General features: G+C 59.1%; 5 protein-coding genes across 5 annotated transcripts; 3 read left to right on the top strand and 2 right to left on the bottom strand.

Annotated features, from left to right (window-relative positions):
- Positions 1-158: 158 nt before the first annotated feature.
- TRAVEDRAFT_50581 (acetylglutamate kinase ARG6) lies at positions 159-3,134 on the top strand (the record flags this gene model as incomplete). Its single annotated transcript, XM_008043001.1, has 6 exons — positions 159-302; positions 361-646; positions 704-1,095; positions 1,155-2,313; positions 2,398-2,972; positions 3,033-3,134. The coding sequence occupies 6 exons, from the start codon at positions 159-161 to the stop codon at positions 3,132-3,134; spliced, it is 2,658 nt and encodes an 885-aa protein (XP_008041192.1).
- Positions 3,135-3,244: 110 nt separating this feature from the next.
- On the bottom strand, positions 3,245-4,989 carry TRAVEDRAFT_50580 (uncharacterized protein; the record flags this gene model as incomplete). Its single annotated transcript, XM_008043000.1, has 7 exons — positions 3,245-3,361; positions 3,425-3,619; positions 3,674-4,114; positions 4,187-4,375; positions 4,438-4,617; positions 4,710-4,824; positions 4,880-4,989. The coding sequence occupies 7 exons, from the start codon at positions 4,987-4,989 to the stop codon at positions 3,245-3,247; spliced, it is 1,347 nt and encodes a 448-aa protein (XP_008041191.1).
- Positions 4,990-5,842: 853 nt separating this feature from the next.
- Positions 5,843-8,184, top strand: TRAVEDRAFT_50579 (uncharacterized protein; the record flags this gene model as incomplete). Its single annotated transcript, XM_008042999.1, has 5 exons — positions 5,843-6,253; positions 6,319-6,840; positions 6,904-7,419; positions 7,486-8,052; positions 8,119-8,184. The coding sequence occupies 5 exons, from the start codon at positions 5,843-5,845 to the stop codon at positions 8,182-8,184; spliced, it is 2,082 nt and encodes a 693-aa protein (XP_008041190.1).
- An 8,462-nt stretch (positions 8,185-16,646) lies between these two features.
- TRAVEDRAFT_77911 (uncharacterized protein) lies at positions 16,647-16,832 on the bottom strand (the record flags this gene model as incomplete). The annotated part of the gene is made up of 1 exon (XM_008043401.1): positions 16,647-16,832. A coding segment is annotated over one exon (186 nt), but the record flags the coding sequence as incomplete, so codon positions are not given.
- Positions 16,833-17,544: 712 nt separating this feature from the next.
- Positions 17,545-18,309, top strand: TRAVEDRAFT_73720 (uncharacterized protein; the record flags this gene model as incomplete). Its single annotated transcript, XM_008043400.1, has 2 exons — positions 17,545-17,704; positions 17,780-18,309. Coding segments are annotated over 2 exons (690 nt in total), but the record flags the coding sequence as incomplete, so codon positions are not given.
- Positions 18,310-18,442: the final 133 nt, after the last annotated feature.

Raw genomic sequence — 18,442 nt, 5'->3', positions numbered from 1 at the left:
ATCTGTGGATGAGTGAGCTTTACGCGATCTAGGCGCCCATGGTACAAGGTTCACGAGCGCCAAGCGCAGCGAGTCAGGTCCTCCTTCTCCTCCTCACCTTCCTCCTCTTCCCCCCTTCCCCGTCGTCCTCCAGGTCGTCGTCGCCGCCGTCGACCGCGATGCACGCCATCAGCAGAGTCCCCAAGCTCCCCCTCCGCAACGCGCTGCGCGCAACTGCTTCTTCGAGCACGCGCGCCGTCCCCCGCCCGTCAAACGTGGTCGCAGTCCGCGCCCTCTCCTCTGCCTCGGCCCAGAGCGACAGAGTGCGCCGATAATCCCGAAAACGCTCATAGTCGTACTCACCCTACTGACATTGCTTAGGACACGATCACCCGCCTCCTCTACTCCATTGGTACCAAGCGCGAAGTCGAGCGCTACCTCCGCATCTTCTCCAGCTCCTCAGATGGCTCGCACCCCGCAAAGTTTGCTGTCATCAAGGTCGGTGGCGCCGTCCTCGACCAGGTTGAGGAACTCGCGACGAACCTGTCCTTCCTCTACCGTGTTGGCCTCTACCCTGTCGTCCTTCACGGCGCTGGCCCTCAGCTGAACAACATCATCGAGAGCGCAGGTGTCATTCCGGATTACATCGACGGCATTCGGGTCACTGGTGAGTCCCACCCTACAACAGCGCCTTCTGTATGATACGACGAGCCCATGCGTCCAGACGCCAAGACCCTGCAAATTGCGCGCCAGGTGTTCCTCAATGAAAACTTGAAATTGGTAGCCGCCCTCGAGAAGCTAGGCACTCGCGCGCGCCCCATTACCTCAGGCGTCTTCTCTGCCGACTACCTCGACAAGGACAAGTACGGACTCGTTGGCAAGATCACGAAAGTCGACAAGCGTCCTATCGAAGCCGCCATCCGCGCTGGCGCACTCCCTATCCTCACCAGTTTGGCGGAATCAGACGCCGGCCAGATCCTCAATGTCAACGCAGACATCGCTGCCGGTGAGCTCGCGAAGGAGCTCGAGCCCATGAAGATCGTCTTCCTCAACGACAAGGGCGGCATGTTCCACGGTATCACCGGCGAGAAGCTCGATGTGATAAACTTGGACCAGGTCCGCCCACTCGCAAATCTTCCTCACCGGAAATCACTCACTCCACGTTTTTGCTATAGGAGTATGACGACCTCCTGAAGCAGTCGTGGGTGAAGTACGGCACTAAGCTCAAGCTCCGCGAGTTCAAGGAGCTGCTCGACCACCTCCCGCGCACCTCTTCCGTCGCGGTAATCTCGGTCGATGCGCTGCAGCGGGAGCTGTTCACCGACAGCGGTGCCGGCACGCTCATCCGTCGCGGCTACAAGCTCTTCAGGCACAAGACGATTGACTCGGTCGGCGCGGACCGTCTCCGCCAGGTCATCCACGACCGCGACCCGGACATCCTCTCTGGCGAGGAGAGCGTCACGGGTGTCCTGAACAGCCTCAAGGACACCCCCTACACGATCTACGGTGACGAGCCGCTCGACGTCGTCGCGATCGTCGCGCACCCCGAGGGCGAAGTACCCATCCTCACCAAGCTCCTTGCCTCGCGCAACGGTGTCATGAACGGCATCGTCGACAACGTCTTCAACGCGATCAAGAAGGACCACCGTCGCCTCTTCTGGACTGCTCGCGCTGACGACGAGAACCGCGCGTGGCACTTCGAGCGCGCCGACGGCTCCTTTACGCGCGCGGGCAAGAGCCTCTTCTGGTACGGCGTCCAGGACGTCGCCGAGGTCGAGAAGATCGTCAAGTCCATCGAGGAGAAGGGCCGCATCCCGCGCTCCTTCCTCCCCGTCGGACCCTCCGCCCCTCCCCACAAGGCTGCTGCTGCTGCTGCTGCCCCCTCCGGCGGGCGTTCCTACTCCACGATGGCGCGCCGTCGCGTGCCCGGCTCCTCGCGCGGCTACGCGACCGCCGCACCCTCCACCGAGCAAAAGCGGCTCGCCCTGATCGGCGCCCGTGGCTTCACCGGCCAAACCCTCACCACGCTCCTATCCGAGCACCCTTATCTGAACCTCACGCACGTCTCCTCACGGCAGCTCGCCGGATACCCCCTGACCACCTACACCAAGGCGCCCGTGACCTTCAGCGACCTCTCGACCGCGGACGTCGAGCGCATGGAGAAGGACGGCGAGGTCGACGCGTGGGTCATGGCGCTCCCGAACGGCGTCTGCAAGCCCTTCGTCGACGCAGTCGACCGCGGTGCCGCGGCGCGCACAGGCGGGAAGGGCAGCGTCATCGTCGACCTGAGCGCGGACTACCGCTTCGAGGACGGGTGGACGTACGGACTTCCGGGTGAGGCCCCTTCGCACTAGACCTCTGTCGCGCCCTTCCGTGTATTAAATATCCCTTGCGCCCGCTGTACAATATCATCCACAGAACTCTACGGCCGCGACGCCGTCCGCGCCTCTTCGCGCATCTCGAACCCCGGCTGCTACGCGACCTCCGCGCAGCTGCTCGTCGCGCCCCTCCTCCCGCACCTCGTCCCTGGGGCATGGCCCACCGTCTTCGGCATGTCCGGCTACAGCGGCGCGGGCACCGTCACGGGCCCATCGGACCCCGACGGCCGTCCGACGACCGTGCCCAAGGTGACCCCAGAGAGCCTGCAGGGCGGCATCCGCCCGTACGCGCTCACGGACCACATCCACGAGCGTGAGGCGGGGCGCCACCTCTCGCACCTCCTTGGCGCGGACATGGTGGGCACGGGCATGAAGCTTGCATTTGTGCCCTCCGTCGCGCCGTGGTTCAGCGGGATCCTGAGTGTGCTCTCGATGCCGCTGAATGGGCGCCTGACGGCGCGCGATGTACGTGCGCTGTATGAGGCACGGTACGCGGGCGAGAAGCTGGTGCGCATCAAGAACGAAGTGCCGACGCTACCGGACGTCGAGAACCAGCACGGGTGGACTGTCGGCGGCTTCCAGGTACACAGCGAGGGCGACCGCGCTGTCGTTGTAGTAAGTTCTCTCTACCTTAATGTTGCGAAGGTTTGGGCGCTCACGGGTATGGACGCACAGGGCGGACTGGACAACCTGCTGAAGGGCGCGGCGACGCAGTGCCTGCAAAATCTCAACCTTGCGCTTGGGTACGATGAGTACGCCGGGATACCCGTCGTTTGATATAGAAGGATGGCAGTGAGGGCGAACGGGGCGCACATCCTATCAGGAGGAAAAGTAGTCGTGTACCGACATACATAATGCACGCTATTCTCTCTGCATGGCCATGATACTCAACACCATGGGTCGTCATCGGAGTCACAGTCCTGCAAGGCCGATAATTCTCTTACAAGCCTGCGCTGAAAGCCCACGCGATAGCCCTCCTTTATCAACCTCCACGTCTTCAGAGGCTACCACAGCAACTAAATCAACAAATGCGCCTCCAGATCCGCCGGCGCCCAGACATTACTCACCAGCAACCCCTCCTCATAGGCTTCCACGACTTCCTCGGCCGTCATAGGAAAGCCTTTAAAAGCCGCATCGACGTACTCCGTCACGCCGACCGTACGACGTTGTAATTTGCGCAGCCAAATTTCGGCTCGGGGATTACGGGATACGCCCTCCCGCTGGGACCCGGTCGCAATCAGGCCGCCCCACCACTTCTTCTCCTGCGGTGTTTCAGTACCCATCATCCCCTAGCGCATTGCACGACGACAACACACCTCGTCCTCGAGGTCCTCTAAGAATCTCGACAGATAGGTCCTCCTGAAGCTATACTCTCCCCTGTATACGTATTTCTCGTCTGGGCCGTCGACACTCGAAATGACCATGAGATGCCGCGAACCCTCGTCTTCTCCGGGCCACTCCTGGCCAGCTCCAGCAAACAAGAGCTCATAAGAATGCCAATAATGGCTCCGTGCCGGTTCCAGCATGTGCGCACGGTCGACAAAGAGGCACCCTGTGTGCTTGTGGTGCCGCATAGCACGATCGTGGTCGTGGAATTCCAAGTGCATGCCGTGAAATGTTCCGCCGAAGACCGTCTGCACGAACTCGCGACTGACGGCGACGTGTTCGTTCAACTCGTCTAGCCGCGACCGAAACTCATGATTAGAGCCATGTGCGACATTTTCGCCGTAGACGAGTTGGGGGTGTGGTCCAAAGCACTGAGGAGGCACGGATGCCACCCATGCTCAGTGAAACAGTCGGCTGTAGTAAACGAGCAGGGGAATACTCACAGGAGCGACGGGCATGTCGATCGTGCTTGCGTGTTCTGACGAAGACGAAGGTTCGGGAGAAGGCGTCGACTGCCGGACCCGCTTCGAAGACTGTGAGATTGTATCCTCAGCGAGAGGTCTAGCTCTCTTCGCGGCGCTCCACACGTCGCTGCTCTCTTGCTGGTTTGCAAGACGTTCCGACTCGGAATCCTAAAAAGAGGCAATATGATCCACACGTTAGTGATAGCCAGGTATCAAGAAGTATGGCGAACCTTCAATCGTGCAGCTAATACTGCATCAAGTGGGGCTTCCAAAGTTCCACTACCAACCGGCGAGGCGGAAACGGCGGTGCGAGAATCAGTGAGGCCGCTCGCGCTATCCATGACGACCTCTGCCTGGCTTTCAGATAGGACAGGGGGGATCACATCCTCTTCTTTAGTTTTAGGTTCGCGCTAGAAATGGTAGCCATTTCAGATTAGTCCCGGCGGCAGTCCCGGGTATTAGGGGAAACAGTGAGAAAACCTCGCAGGTCATACTCGCTCACCAGTGGTTCTTGAGCAGCCCAACGAGAGAGCTTTCCCGGATCTTCAGCGGGGATGCCAATCTCGTTCTCCTCTAGTTTTGCTGTCCGGGGTTCCTCTTGAGCACCACACGAACAACTACGAGCCTGCTTTAGTAGACTTATGTGGTGCATCTGGCTCGGTGTAGACTTACGTTGAAGCGAGCGAGATCAATCGCGCATCCAATTCTGCGATTCGAGTCTTCAGGGCCGCTATCTCGTCTGCTTGCTCATGCCAGAGCTTTTCGTATAAGTTGTCAGCCATCGTACTCGCTGCTGCCAGGGGGTATATGTCCTAAGCTTTGTGCGTGCAATAGGTGCGTGGTCACGGTAATACGAGACAAGCTGAGCTAGCGCTTGCGTTGAGTGCTTGGCCCTGTGTATCGCGCCCATGATAGTACTCCCACAAGAACTGCAACACACAGCGCTCGTATGCATTCCTTCCATCACTCGGACCCGCTGGAGAACTCCCCCAGGAAGCTCACACCGAGTAAGTACTCTGCAATTGTCCGAGCCTCGACGCGCGGCATTGCGAACTCCGGTTGCTACGCCACCTACAGGGAGCTGCTCGTCGCGCCCACAAGCATCCTCTCGCAAGACCTGGCCCACCGCCTTCGTGTCCGACCAGAGCGGCGCGGGCAACACCACGGAGTCGCCACTGGTGCCGGGGCCACTTCTGACCAGCTCTAGAAACGAAGAACTCACGAAGTAGAATCTAATGCGCGTGCCGGAATCCGTGGTCCTCAAAGGGGCACCCTGCATGCTTGTGGTCGTGAAACTCACTGGCGAGTGCTGTTCAACCTCCCTCCGAAAGTCTACAGCGCGAACTCCACGTCCCGTATAGACGAATCTAGTGTGGTGGCACTGAAGCCACATACAGCAGATATGGATCCAATAACGATGTGAGGATGAGGTGGTCCGAAGTCTATTTATTGAAAAGGAGGCTCTCGTGTGCGCCGCACGCAGCGGATGTGCCGTGTTCGGCTTCGAGTGGTAGTGATCAGCCTGACCTGAGCCGGTATTCTGTGCACAGGCTCTCTGCATCGAACACCTCTCCGACCATCTCCGACTCAGCCCAACCTCATACTCCATCGCCCGCCCGCCCGTATCACCGTATCATGTCGTTTGGGCTCAACGTGTCCTCAATCATCCTTCGCGGCTACCCAGAAACGTCTCCATGGGATCTCACTCCAACAGTCCACGGTGTGCGCCCTCCCCACCTGGACGCTTTCAAGTGCTTGAACGAGCCTGCATTCACGCATGTGCGGAATGCAGCGCTAGCCCAAGCTCAGAAGACGGGTCTGAATCCGTTTCACTATGTCTGTATGGGCAACCCGTTTTTGCTCGACAACCCGGCACTGCAGAACATAGCTCTCCCATTCAATCCCGTTCCAAGTGGCGTCTTGCCGCTAGCTCAGTACATACTCCCGGACCAGCAGACCATTTCGTTCGCTAAGGAGATCCGGGCCAATGGGACGTCCATAATTTGCCGAGTCCGAATCGGGCCCGACTTCCGAGTACTGAAGCTGGTGACTGTTCAACAGTAGATGTTCCCGACTATCGCTGCAGCGTGCTGATTGGACATCATCTCAAGTTCTTGGGCACCGATGCTGCGGCACACTTCTCTGCAGAGGTTGCGGCCTACGCTCGCTTCCGCCACTTCAAGACCTCTCAGTCGGGAGCTGTACCGCATTGTTACGGATGGGTCAAAGTTGGCCGCCGTTTTTTACAAACTATGTTGACCACCCCTGATGCCTCTCCTTCTCTCCGCGACGCCCTCAGCGGCTATACGGCACAATCAGCCACTGGTGGACAACTCACTGGTGTCCTCTTAGAGGACCTGGTCGGCGGCGAAGCGCTCACAATCCACAATGTGACGTCCGATATTGCCGACCGCGTCCTGCGCTCGTTGCATATCATCCACCAGGCACATGTGCTGCACGGGAAGCCTTGCCGTCACGCTATTATGGTCTTTCCCAAACAACAACGTGCAGTATGGGTCGGCTTCAGCCATTCCATGTGTTATGATGGTCCCGCTAGCTCTACCGACATGATAACTAGGCAGAGCTTGTTGGCAGAACTCGCCACTGGATGGGCCTTACTATGTCAAAGACTAGTGAGTAGTTATACTTCTGAGACCCAGGCCTATTGACAGCAGATTGACGTATGTCTGCAATAGCTCCCAGACTCCTTGATAGGCTTCGAAGCCCCAGATGTGAACCGCGTAGATCCTTCCGACACTCTTTGCAACACATCCTCCGCACAGCCGATGTCCATGGCACTGCGCCCCCGGCCTTTGTGCAATAACGTCCGGGATGAGATTATCAACATCCTGTTCTCGTACCCCGAAGTCAACCTGTTCAGCTGGTCGCCGCCCATCTTCAACCTCGTACCGGCTTCCCGGAACGACCATCAATACGATACTCAAGAATTCCAACAGTTGTTCAGGACAATGAGCAACCCAGTGTACCTGCTCCGCGAATGGTACGGTCTTTGCCCCCTCTATGTCTCCCTCCCTTTGCTCCAGAGCCTTTACCAAGATATTCCCCGCGGATTCCCGAACTATGTCGCCCCTACCCCAGTCCCGCAGCTCCCATCCGAGACGGCAATTGAATTCCTGGAGCACATCTGTCCGACTAGCCACCACGCGCTCATGCGCGTCCGCATCGGGTCTGAGGACCGTGTCCTCAAAATCGTACGCCACGCCACCACGCCATCTCCATACCCAGGCAGCCGTGCTGACAACTAGACCCCTTTTTAGTTCAGCAAGGAACGGTTCGCTCACCTTGAGGATCCCAAGACCGCCAAGCAGCGCTTCGAAATCGAGCGTGATGCGTATGCGCACTTCCTGCAGTACGGCGCGTGCGCTGTGGGCGCGGTACCGCAATGCTATGGCTGGCTCGAGTTATCTCCGACGCACCTCTACGCCACGCTCTCCATGATCCGGCAGACACGCGAAAGCGGTGTCCTGAAGCACGGCCAAAAAGCGGTTTCCGTGTCACCGCTTTTCGAGGACGGCTCGTTCGCGTCTGCGCTCGTCCTGGAGTACCTTCCGAACACCGTACCGCTCTACGTCGATGTCACGCATGGTCGGGCCGAGCTGGCAATGCGCGCACTTGCAAGTGTGAACGGATCGTACGTGAGGCACGGGGACCTTTCGGTAAATGGTAACAATGTGCTACTGGTGCGCGGCGGCGGTGGCGCCGCAGAGCGTGTGGTTATCATCGACTTCGATGTAGCGGAGACGCCGCGGCTGGAGGAGGACCTGAGGCGGCCGCAGATGCTGATCGAACTACGCGACTTGTGGGTGAATTTGTATCAGTGCTTGGTAGGTTGTGCTGTACTGTGGTGGGGTTGGGGGCACAAGCTAACGCTTCCAATTTCTATCCTCCAGCTGCCAGGGCGACGGGTCTGGTGCGACGAGGCCCATCCGCATGTGCTGGACGGTGACGTGTATTAGCGAGAAAGAGTGCGTAGTGTACGTTGAATGTTTGTTGCGGCTTGTGGAACGGTGAAGAATATGGATGTAAACATTGTCGTTCTTGAATATACTGGCTAGAACGTGGACCAAAAGATTCCCGGAGTATCCTTGGATGCCAACGTAACTTGAACATATAATTATCGACGCCTTGCCCCCGCTGCGCGCATATGGCAATGCGGCAGGGCGTCGCCCCACTGCATGAGTGTTCGTCCTAACTCGGTGCTATCCGCGATTAGGCCTCAGGCCTTGTGGGCGTAGCAGCGTAGGTGGTGGGGTGGTACATATGTGGCCGCGTAGGCCCCCCTGCTGCCCGCAGACTGTTGATTCAGGTGGGCACAGATGGCACGTGAATGAAAAGAGAAAAAATGAAATGTCCAGTGTAAGATACAGATGCGAGACCTAATAGTGCAACATGCGAGAGAAAGCAGCAGACGTTATCATCAGATGTCGTGAGCAGTAAGATAGTCATCGTGAATGGGTATCATGTCCTCGTCACTGTTTCCGCGGTGAGCTCACAGGCGAGCCCAGCAACGTGCTCGAGGGACGCTCCAGGCGTGCCCGCAGCCGTTCGAGCTCACGTTCGAGCGCGAGTGCCTTCTGCTTGAAGTCTGCGGCCTCCCGCTCGGCCCGGCGCTTCGCCAGTTGGAGGTTATTCTCCGAAGTTTGCTGGAGGCAGTGTCAGAAGCAGAGTGGTTAGAATAGCAGAGGATACGCACGAGTTGGTCCATGGTTTGACGCATGTTGACAATCTTCGACTCGTAGTTCTTCACCTCGTCCTCCAAGCGTGCCCGCTGACGCTCCGCCTCCAGGAGAGCCTTGTCGGTGGATACATGCATGCGCGAGCTCTCCTTGCTCGTTTGGGTAAGCTGGCTGGTAAGCTCCTCGATCCGAGACTCCAGCCGCCTGGATGTTGTGGGAGGACGAGGGCCAGGGTTGAGCGACTTCGTCTCTAGGTCAACGATCCGCAAGTTCAAGTCCTTGACTTGCTTCTCAAGGTTGGCCTTAGACACGGCATGAGTGAACGACTCATCACATGGCGCATAGCGGACTCACGTTCATCTTATCGAGCTCCGAGTTCTCGACGCGGATCTTGCCCAGCTCGACTTGACACTCATTCGCGTATCCTTCCGCCTTCTTCATTCGCTCGAAGGCCATCGCCACCCGATCGCCCTGCTCCTCGAGCGAACGCTCCAGATCTTGCTTGTCGAGGCGCAGACGCTGGAGCTCTGTGTCCGACGACATACGATTCGTGTCTGCGTGGTCTAGCTTGATCGCCTCCAGCTCTGCCTGAAGCGCACGACGGGCCTTCTGCAGGAGCGTACGGTCCGTCTCTGCGTCGTTGAGGACGCTCCTGAGCTCCCGAACTTGCGAATGGAGCGAGACGATCTGAGACTGTTGCTCTGCTTGGGCAGCGACAGACGCGTCGTACGCCTTGCTGAGATCCTGGATCTTGGTCTCGAGTCGCTCTTTGTCCTTCTTCCAGGACCCGCCATTGTAGACTTCGTCGTCGTAGCGGAGCTGCAGCTCGTCATACTCTGAGCGAAGCTTCCTACTCTCCTCACGAAGACGGCTCATGGTGTCTCGCTGCGATTGTAGTTCTATACGGCAGAGTCAGTCTCCAGTGTCATGACCGAGGGTGTCAGCGCATTCACCTTCGCTCAACTGAGCAAGCTCGGCTTGATACTTCTTGCGTGTCTGGTCAGCAAGGAAGTCACGTTCAGCGAGGTCCTGCTGGTGCTGCTTCCGCTCGTCCTCCATCTCTTCCGCAAGGCGCGAGCGAAGAAGTTCGAGGTCTGACGACTCGCGACCTTCCTCTTCAAGTTTGCGCTCCAACTCTTTCACACGCCCTTCTGCGACCTGCAACTTCTGCTCAATGGCTTGACGGTCAGTGGCGATATCCGCTTGAGCCTTCTCCGCATCAGCGAGCGCGCGACGAGCTGATAGGGACGGTCAGCCGGCGCCATGCCACTTGCACTCCTCTGTACTCACCGAAGGCTTCTGCACGGGCGGCCTTTGCGCGGTTGATCTCCGCCTGCTCGTAGCGCTTGAGGTACTCGTCCGTCTTCGTCTTGTAGGCGTCGATGGCTTCTTGCAGCTCTACACCTTAGGTAAGATACTGTCCCATCGTTGAAATACGAAAGGCTTACCGGAGTGGATGGTAGACGTCGCCGAAGAGGTGATTTCGAGCTCCTGCAAACGAGCTTGCAAACTCCGCTTGATAGCTGCAAGATGGTCAGAACGAGACACCATCACAAAACTGTGCCTTGAACTCACAAATCTCGTCGTTCTTGGAGAGAATCTCGGCATCGAGGCGCTCCTTGAGGCTGGTAACCTCCGCCTGCAACTGCTTCTTGGCAGTGCTGAGCTCCTGGACCTGGCGGCGCTGATCCTCCACCTCGATCTGAGCAGCACGTTGTTGCACGACCTGCCACAGATAGTGTTAGCCAAACAAACGCATCAGCGAGGGAAACTGACTGACCAAAGCTTTGCGCGACTCCTCCAAGCGGGTGTAGGCCTCCCGCTCCTGAGAGATGGTGGTCTGGAAACGATCCCACATCGCCTGGACGCCATCGAGTTGAGCGGCGTGGGCGGCGCGGCGCGCTTGCGCCTCCTCTTCGAGCAGTTCTGCAAGCTTCGCGTTCTCCTTCGCAAGTCGCACGCGGCAGGCCTCGATGGATTGCTTGGACCCATCGCTGTTCTGCAGCTCCTCGGTCACCTCCCGCAACGACGTCTCGAGGTACTGGCGGATACGCTGGGAGGCAGCCATCTGGAGCTCGAGAACTTGGACTTGCTGGCGGAGCTTGTCGACCTGAGCATGCCGTTCGGGTGTGCGTGGAATCTCGGTTGGGATATCCTTGAAGCGAACGGTGCCGTTCGAGCGTGACTTGGTGGGGGTAACGTTCGCCATCGTCTGCTCTCCGGTCCGGTGGCCAGTGAGGTGGCGGGTCTGCGCACGATGGGAAAGCTCGCGCTCCATCTCCTCATCGGCTAGCTGCAGCTCCCGCAATAGACGGTTACGGAACGAGTCGTCCTTCGGACCGCTGCTCATGATCAACCTACGAATCTCGGCGTGCTGGCGGTCGACGTGCTCCTTGATCCGCGCCGCCGCAGACTTGGACAGCTCAGACTCCTCAAGCTGTTGCTCAAGCTGACCGATCTTAGACTCGTACTGCCGCTGCAGTTTGGCGAAAGAGGACGGTCCTTCTGTGTCGTCCGCGAGCCTCGTTAGCTCGATCTCGAGGTTGTCCTTGGCCTTCTGGATGTTGAGCATACGCTGCTCAGCCTCAGCGACCTGCCCTTGCGAGTCCTTCAGCTCGTTCTGCAACCTGCGCACGTGCACCTCCGCGGCCTCGCGCATGCGGCGCTCGTTCTCGAAGTTGACAAGAGCCTGGGTCGCCTTGGCCTCCTGGTCGCGAGCCTTCTTCTCCTTCGCCCGCAACGCGACTTCCTCGTTCGCTTTCTCGCGCGCAAGGTCCTCAGCCTCCGTCGTCAACCGTGTCTTCGCCTTCTCAAGAGAGCGGATGTACGCCGCCTGCTTCTGGAGCTCAACTTGCGCCTCGGCGAGCTGGCGGTCGGTAACGCGCTTGGCCTCCTCGAGAACGTGGACATGCTCGACGATGGTCTTGTCTTGCTTGGCCTCGAGTTGCTTGACCTCCCACTCGCGGGCCTTCAGGTCGGTGAGCACCTTGTTGAGATCGCGCTCGAACTTGACATTGATGTCCTTCAGCCGGTTGGCCTCCGCTTTGTGCTTGTGCACCGTGTCCTCGAGCTTGCTGCGCTTGTTCGTCTCGGCCTCGAGCTGCTTCTTGAGCGTCTCGACTTGGCGATCGAGTGCCGCCTTGTCACGCTCGAGTTGGAGAACAGCATCCTCGAAGTCGGCATAGCGCGACTGAGTGCTCGAAAGCTGACGCTCGAGACTCTGCGACGAAGTTAGCGCTATAATACGTGCACGGCCATGATAAGCTCACCTCCTTCGCCTTCTGCACTTCCGCCAGCTGGTTGTCCGTGTCGATGGCACGAGAGCGAACGGATTGCAGCTCAGACTCCAGCGAGCGTTTCGCTTTCTCAGCCTCGGACAACGCCGCCTCTGTCTTCTTGAGTTGCGCCTGGCTCGTCTGCGCGCGATCCGAGAGCGACGTGTGGCTGTGCTGGATGTTCTTGTGCTCGCGCGAGAGCGTTTCCAGCTCGACCTTCAGCCTGTTCTGCGTCTCCGCCGCCACTCTCCGCGTCTCCGTCAGATCCGCAGACAACTTGGCGACCTGCGAGCGCAGATCCGCGAGCTCCTCCTCCTTACTCTTCGCGACCTCGCTGCGGCGCGTCTCCTCCGTGACCTTCGTCTCGAGCAGCGCGCGCAGCTCGTCCAGCTCCGCCTGCAGCTTGCTCTGCGAGCTCGCGTTGCGCTCCTTGTCCTTGCGCTCCGAGTCGAGTCCCGCCGCGAGCGTGTCGACGTTGGCCTGGAGCTGGGCGATCTCCCTGAGGAGCGCCTCACGTTCCGTCTTCGACTTCTCTACCTCCGTCGCGAGCCGCTCTGCCTGCTGCTCTTTAGCCTTGATCATGTTCGTGTACTCGTTCGCCGTGCGGCCCATCTCGGCGAGCTGCTCCTTCAGCTGGCGGACGTCCTTCTCAAGCCCGTCCGACTTCTCGCGGAGAGCGTCCCTATTATCGATGAGTACCTATAGTCAGGATAACGAAATGGTAACTCACTTGTTCCGCTGTTCCGCAACAAGCTTGGTGTCAAGGTCAGACATCGTGGACTCCATGCGCTCCTTCGCACGTGCGACGTCCTCATCGCGCTGCGCAACGACGTTCTTGAGCTCCTCCGCCTGCTTCTCCAGCATCTCCTTCTCCGCCGCCAGGATGTCCAGATCCTCCAGCGCCTCGTCCAGCTGCTTACTCAAGTCCTCCTCTCGCGCGTGCCACTCCTGCTGCTCGCCCTCGAGCCGCACAAGGTGCTCCGCGGCCTGGTCGAACGCCTGCTGCAGCGTCTTGTGCTTCTCCTCGCTCTCGCGCTGCAATTTCAACGCACGGTCGAGCTGCGAGTCGAGCGTGTCCAAATCCGCCTGCAGTGCCGTGACCTCCTCCTCGAGTTCGAGCTCGTGCTTCTTGCTGCGCTCGAGGAGCGAATCCTTGTCCACGCCGAGCGCACGCTCCGCCTCGAGATCGTCCTCGACCTTGCGCTTCTCCGCCTCCAGTCGCATCTTGAGACCTTCGAGGGCCTCACGCTCCTTCAGGTCGCGCTCGGCGCGTTCCTTCGCCAGGAGCAGCTCGGCCTCTTTCTTGCGCAGCTCGTCGTCGTTGCGCGTCGCAGCCAACAACGGGCGTACCTGCAGAGATCATTCAGTCACCCCGTCACGTACAAGCTTGCTATAGAGCTCACCTTCGTGTAGAGGTTCCACCATGGCCAATCCCGGAGCTCACCGTAGATACGCGCGTTACGTTGAATCGTGCGGATCGCCACCGCGCGGTTCAGGATCTTCTTCATCTGCCTCCGCGCCGTCCACATCCTCGCCACCGCCTGCAGCTTCGAGAAGATATCAAACAGCAGCGCGTCGCGGCGCTCCTCGAGCTCCGCGAGCACACCCGCCTTGAAGAAGATCTTCGATGTCCCGATGCGGAAAATAGACTTGTCGAGCTCGAGCGCATCCACCATGCGCAGGCACGCCTTGCGACCGTCCATGTACCCGGGCGGAATGATGCCCGGCGTGAGCACTTCATACCGCTGGCGGAACTCCACAAAGGGCAGCCGATTCGGGTACCCAAGGCGCGCGATACGGATGCCCTCGAGCACACCATTGCAGCGCAGCTGGTCGAGCACGAGCGGCACGTCGACGCGCCCGGGCTTCTTGAGCGTATTCGGCACAATACAGCGCACAAAGTGCGGCTGCGTCGCCTGCAGCTGGCCCATCAGGCTCGCAAGCTGCTCCTTGTGGCGCTGCGCGACCGTGCGGAACGCGCCCTTCTTCGGGCCGCGCTTCTTCCCGATCGTCATCGCGTACAGCGCGTTCCCCCCCGCGCTGCCGCCGGGCCCGGGCGCGTCGCTGTACTCGGCGAAGAGCGAGCCGATGTACCGCTCGGAGGACGCGGCGAGGACGCGCGTGAGATTGTCGTTCAGCGGGTCCTTGTTCTTCTCGAGCCAGCCGTCGGTGCGGTACTCGACGCGCCCCGCGTAGTGGTGCACGATGAAGCCCTGCTCGAACCGCGCGGGCTCGTACTTGAACGTGCCCGGGTGCGCCTCGTCGCCCGCCGGCGGTTCCCCGGCCCAGAGCGCGTGCAGCTTGTTCGTGAACGTAAGGTCCGTCGCCTTCGGCATGATGCACTCCTCGTCGAGCAGGCTGAGCACACCGATGGTGACGCCGCTTGTCTCGATGAGGTCGATCGTGGGCTGCAGGTCGAGGCCGAAGTTGACATAGTCCCACTCGATGCCCTCGCGCGCGTACTCCTCCTGCTCGAGCACGAACATGTGGTGGTTGAAGAACTGCTGCAGCTTCTCGTTGGTGTAGTTGATGAGCAGCTGCTCGTACCCGTTGATATCGAAGATCTCGAATCCGGCGATATCGAGCACACCGATGAAGGTGGACTTGGAAGAGGGACGGTCGAGCGCGCGGTTGACACGGTCGACCAGCATCCCGAAGGACTTCTCGTAGAGCGTCTTGCAAAGCGCAGAGAGTTCGTCAAGGGCCTGTTGCCGTGTGCGTGCCTGCGTGACCCATTCTCGTCCAGCCAACACCCGGGGTCGGAGGACACCCTTGGTAAACTCTGTGAGCGGGATGCCGAGCAAGTGACAAACCCTCTCGGCCTGCGATGGATCGGGCATGACAGCATCGTCGGACCGTGTGGAGGTGATGACGATGTTACCAATGTGCAGGATGGCGGCTACCACGCGGAAGAGATCAAGCTGTTCGGCCGCTGTGAAACCAACGGTATCGAGTGCGTTCTGACCACGAATGAGTATCGCCTTGAAGAGATTAGTGGCTCATCGCCCTTACCTTCAGAAGGTTCCACTCTTCCTGGTCGTCAATACCGTCGACTTCTCGTCGGCTCTTGTTGAGGTACTCGTAATCCTCAACCTCACCGTCCAGCAGTAGCGTCTCTGCTCTACGATTAGTATACACAACATTCTAGGGAGTGCTTGCAATTACCTTTGAGACTCCCGCCACCCTCCATAAGCTGGTAGAATACGTGGAAACTACGTTCGGCTTCACTTCGGACGACCACCCGACTCTTCTCGAGCAGGTACCAGTCAATGTTAGCACCAGCGATGCTTCCGTCTGGCGAGAAGCTGATACGGATGAACTTTCCGAACCGACTGGAGTTGTTATTCCTCTGCGTCTGTGCGTTACCGAAAGCTTCGAGGATGGGGTTGGCTTGCAGGATCTGCCTTTCGAGCAGTCCGAGGCGGCCCTTCGCGGTCAAGCTGAAGCCGGAGCCCGATTGGCTCATGGAGGCGCCCTTGGTGTGTTTGCGGAAGGAGCTACTACGGGGAAGACCCGTTGTGGGCACCACTGTGTTGAACGCGTTAGGTCCAGACAGAGAGGGCGACTGGGAATGTGAGGGTGTCGCAGGAGCATGCGCATCTGCAGCGATAGCAGCCAGATATTGGATGACTTTCTTGGTACTTTCCGTCTTGCCCGCACCGGACTCGCCGCTGGTGTGCTAGTGTTAAGCGTGCGTGGTGAACACGGCTGCAGTAGACTTACGTGATGAGAATACTCTGATTCTCGCGCTCCTCGCCCATGTTCACCCAGGCGCGTTCGGCGATGGCGAATATATGGGGCGGGTTCTCGTCGCGCCGCTTTCCGCGGTATTGATGGACAATCGCGTCGGAGTACAGAGGTAATGGTTGGTACGGGTTGATGGCCACCAAGAAGAGTCCGGAGTATGTCTATAAACGAGTACATGTAAGCTCACTGACATGTAAAGGCTAAGACGGCATGGAGACTGGGACGGGAGCATGCACGGCCTACGATCCATAATTCTTCTCGCACCAATAGCGTCAGACACAGAGGTACATTCACCCTACCTCTTGGCTGATTGGGCTTGCAACACAGGACAGGCACATAACAGGAGTCAATCAGCACGTTATAAACGCGTCAAGGCTACAGCGTGCACAAAGGACCTCTCATGCTAGCATAAGGCGTCTCGTACGCGTCGCATTCGTACCCGCAACAAAGTACGGCACCAGTGGAGGGCACAGAGGTATATAGGTACCGGCGGTGCCGCCAAAGCCACAAGCGAAATTGATGGGACATACGTAGATGGAACCTGAGCCATATCGCAGACGGAGATTGTGTACGACACTGGCTTCATTCAGGAAGGTAAGGTCCGCGATGTCGTCGACGCGATCGAACTTGGGTGGATTCATCTTGGAGAGCGCATAGAGGGGCAGCTTGCGGATCTAGTAACGGTCGGTGTTGGACGATGTATATTCGATAGAATATATAGACACGGACCTCTCCTCCAGCAGCCATAACCACTTCGCCCGTGTCATCTTCTTCCTTTACGACCCAGCCTGCGAGGTAGCCGTCTTTGTCGTCGGGGACCCAGACCCATTTCTTCTCGTTGAATTCGGCCTGAGCGGCAGCGGCGCGGGCGGCCTCTGCGCTCTGAGATGGCCTTGGAGCCGGCATGGCGAGTGCCGAGGACTCTGAGACGATGGGAGCGAGAGGGTGGAGAGGGATGAGGAGGGAGGTGAGTGGCAGGCGGCGGCGGAGGTTCGCTTGAGAGGGACGCGTCTGGGAGTTCCATATATGGCACTTTAGGCGACCATGCTACTTCCTAGGCGCCCATACCCATAACGCTCTCCATTTCTCTCATCCTTTCGTTCCAGGATGTGCAGAGCTTACGCAAGAGATTGTTAGATGCATACTGCTATTTTCTGTGTGTACGTGGAGAAGAAGAGATCGTTCGGGGAGGATCCTCAGGTATCGACTGGCCAAACCATCCTCGCATTTGGCCCCGAACATCGCGGTCCTGAATCGAAAGACGGGGGAGTTGTACGGATTGTGCATATGGGCATCGCACTACCCTCCGCTCTTCTCACTGTGCTCGAGCCGGCGGGAGTTGGGAGGAGGAAGGAGAGCGCCATCGACGCGACGCGACGCGACTGGGCCACGTGACGACCGCGAGGGCGCGAGGGAAAGAGACTTGGTCCTCCTCCTCGCCTCTTTCCGCGTCCCCCATCCATCCCCTCTCTCCCTCTCTCCTCTCCCCGCGCTGCTCGACTGCTGAGGCGCGTCGGCTAACACCTCTGTCCGTCTGCTGTCGACCTGGGATCGTGTCCTTCCGTGCCGACGTTCGTGAAGCTCCTGGCCCCCACAGAACATGGTAGACGAAGAAAGAATGAGCGTCTTCCAAGAACCAGAGAGCTCACAGCCGCCTGGATTCCAAGACATCCAACGCGACCTCCTCTCATCCGCGACGCGCGCTGAGCACGGCTGGGTCAAATACCATGACCCAAAGTTGCCTGACCTCTCCGCCATTGTTCCGCAAGCTCCGAGTGGTGCGTGCCCCTCCTTCTACCTACCTACCTACCTACTTCCACTCCTGTTCATCTGCTCAACACTCCTCTACTCAGAACCGCTGTCCAAGAACCTAACGCGCTCGTTTCGCCCCCTTCCTTCCGTAAACTCTGAGCGAAGGTCCGGAAATGCCGATCACCCTGCACATAAGCCGCGACACGTTCTCTGTCCCCCAGAGACGCAAGACCTTGCAGAGACTGAAGCACTTTGCCAATTCGGACAGTTAACTAAGCATACTGCCGACGGCGCCAACGAGAGGTCCAAACTCAAGGCCGCGCGAATCGATCTCTCGTTCAAGGAAAACCGTTCAGTGCACTCTGGGACGGCCCTCCGGCGCAGGCGCACCACGGAGGACGTCCCGGCTGGCTCACACGCGCCGCCAGCGAAAAAGCCCGCCCTTCGAATCCGGGCCACCGACTCGCGCCTGTGTTCCGGATACCCGCGCCGTATGCAGGACAGTCCGATGGAAGAGGACGAGCCGATAGCTGGCCCATCCAGACCACTGCTCCGGCGCCCGTCTTTAACATCCTATGTCAATGCTGCTGAGGACTCCGATGAGGAAGACGACGGCATGCCGTCCAGCACGCCTACCCCGCCTCCCAAACAACGCGCCCCACAGCGTCGCGTCGCGTCCTCTTCTTCGCCCTCATCGTCATCATTGTCGAAGGGCAAGTACGCGGCATTCTCGGAGTCTCCCACAAGCCTCAACCATGTCCCCC

The sequence above is a fragment of the Trametes versicolor genome, assembly GCF_000271585.1.
Source record: "Trametes versicolor FP-101664 SS1 unplaced genomic scaffold TRAVEscaffold_9, whole genome shotgun sequence".
Lineage (NCBI taxonomy): Eukaryota > Fungi > Basidiomycota > Agaricomycetes > Polyporales > Polyporaceae > Trametes > Trametes versicolor.
The sequence above is the reverse complement of the archived record's forward strand: the minus strand, read 5'-3'. Positions and strand labels throughout refer to the sequence as shown.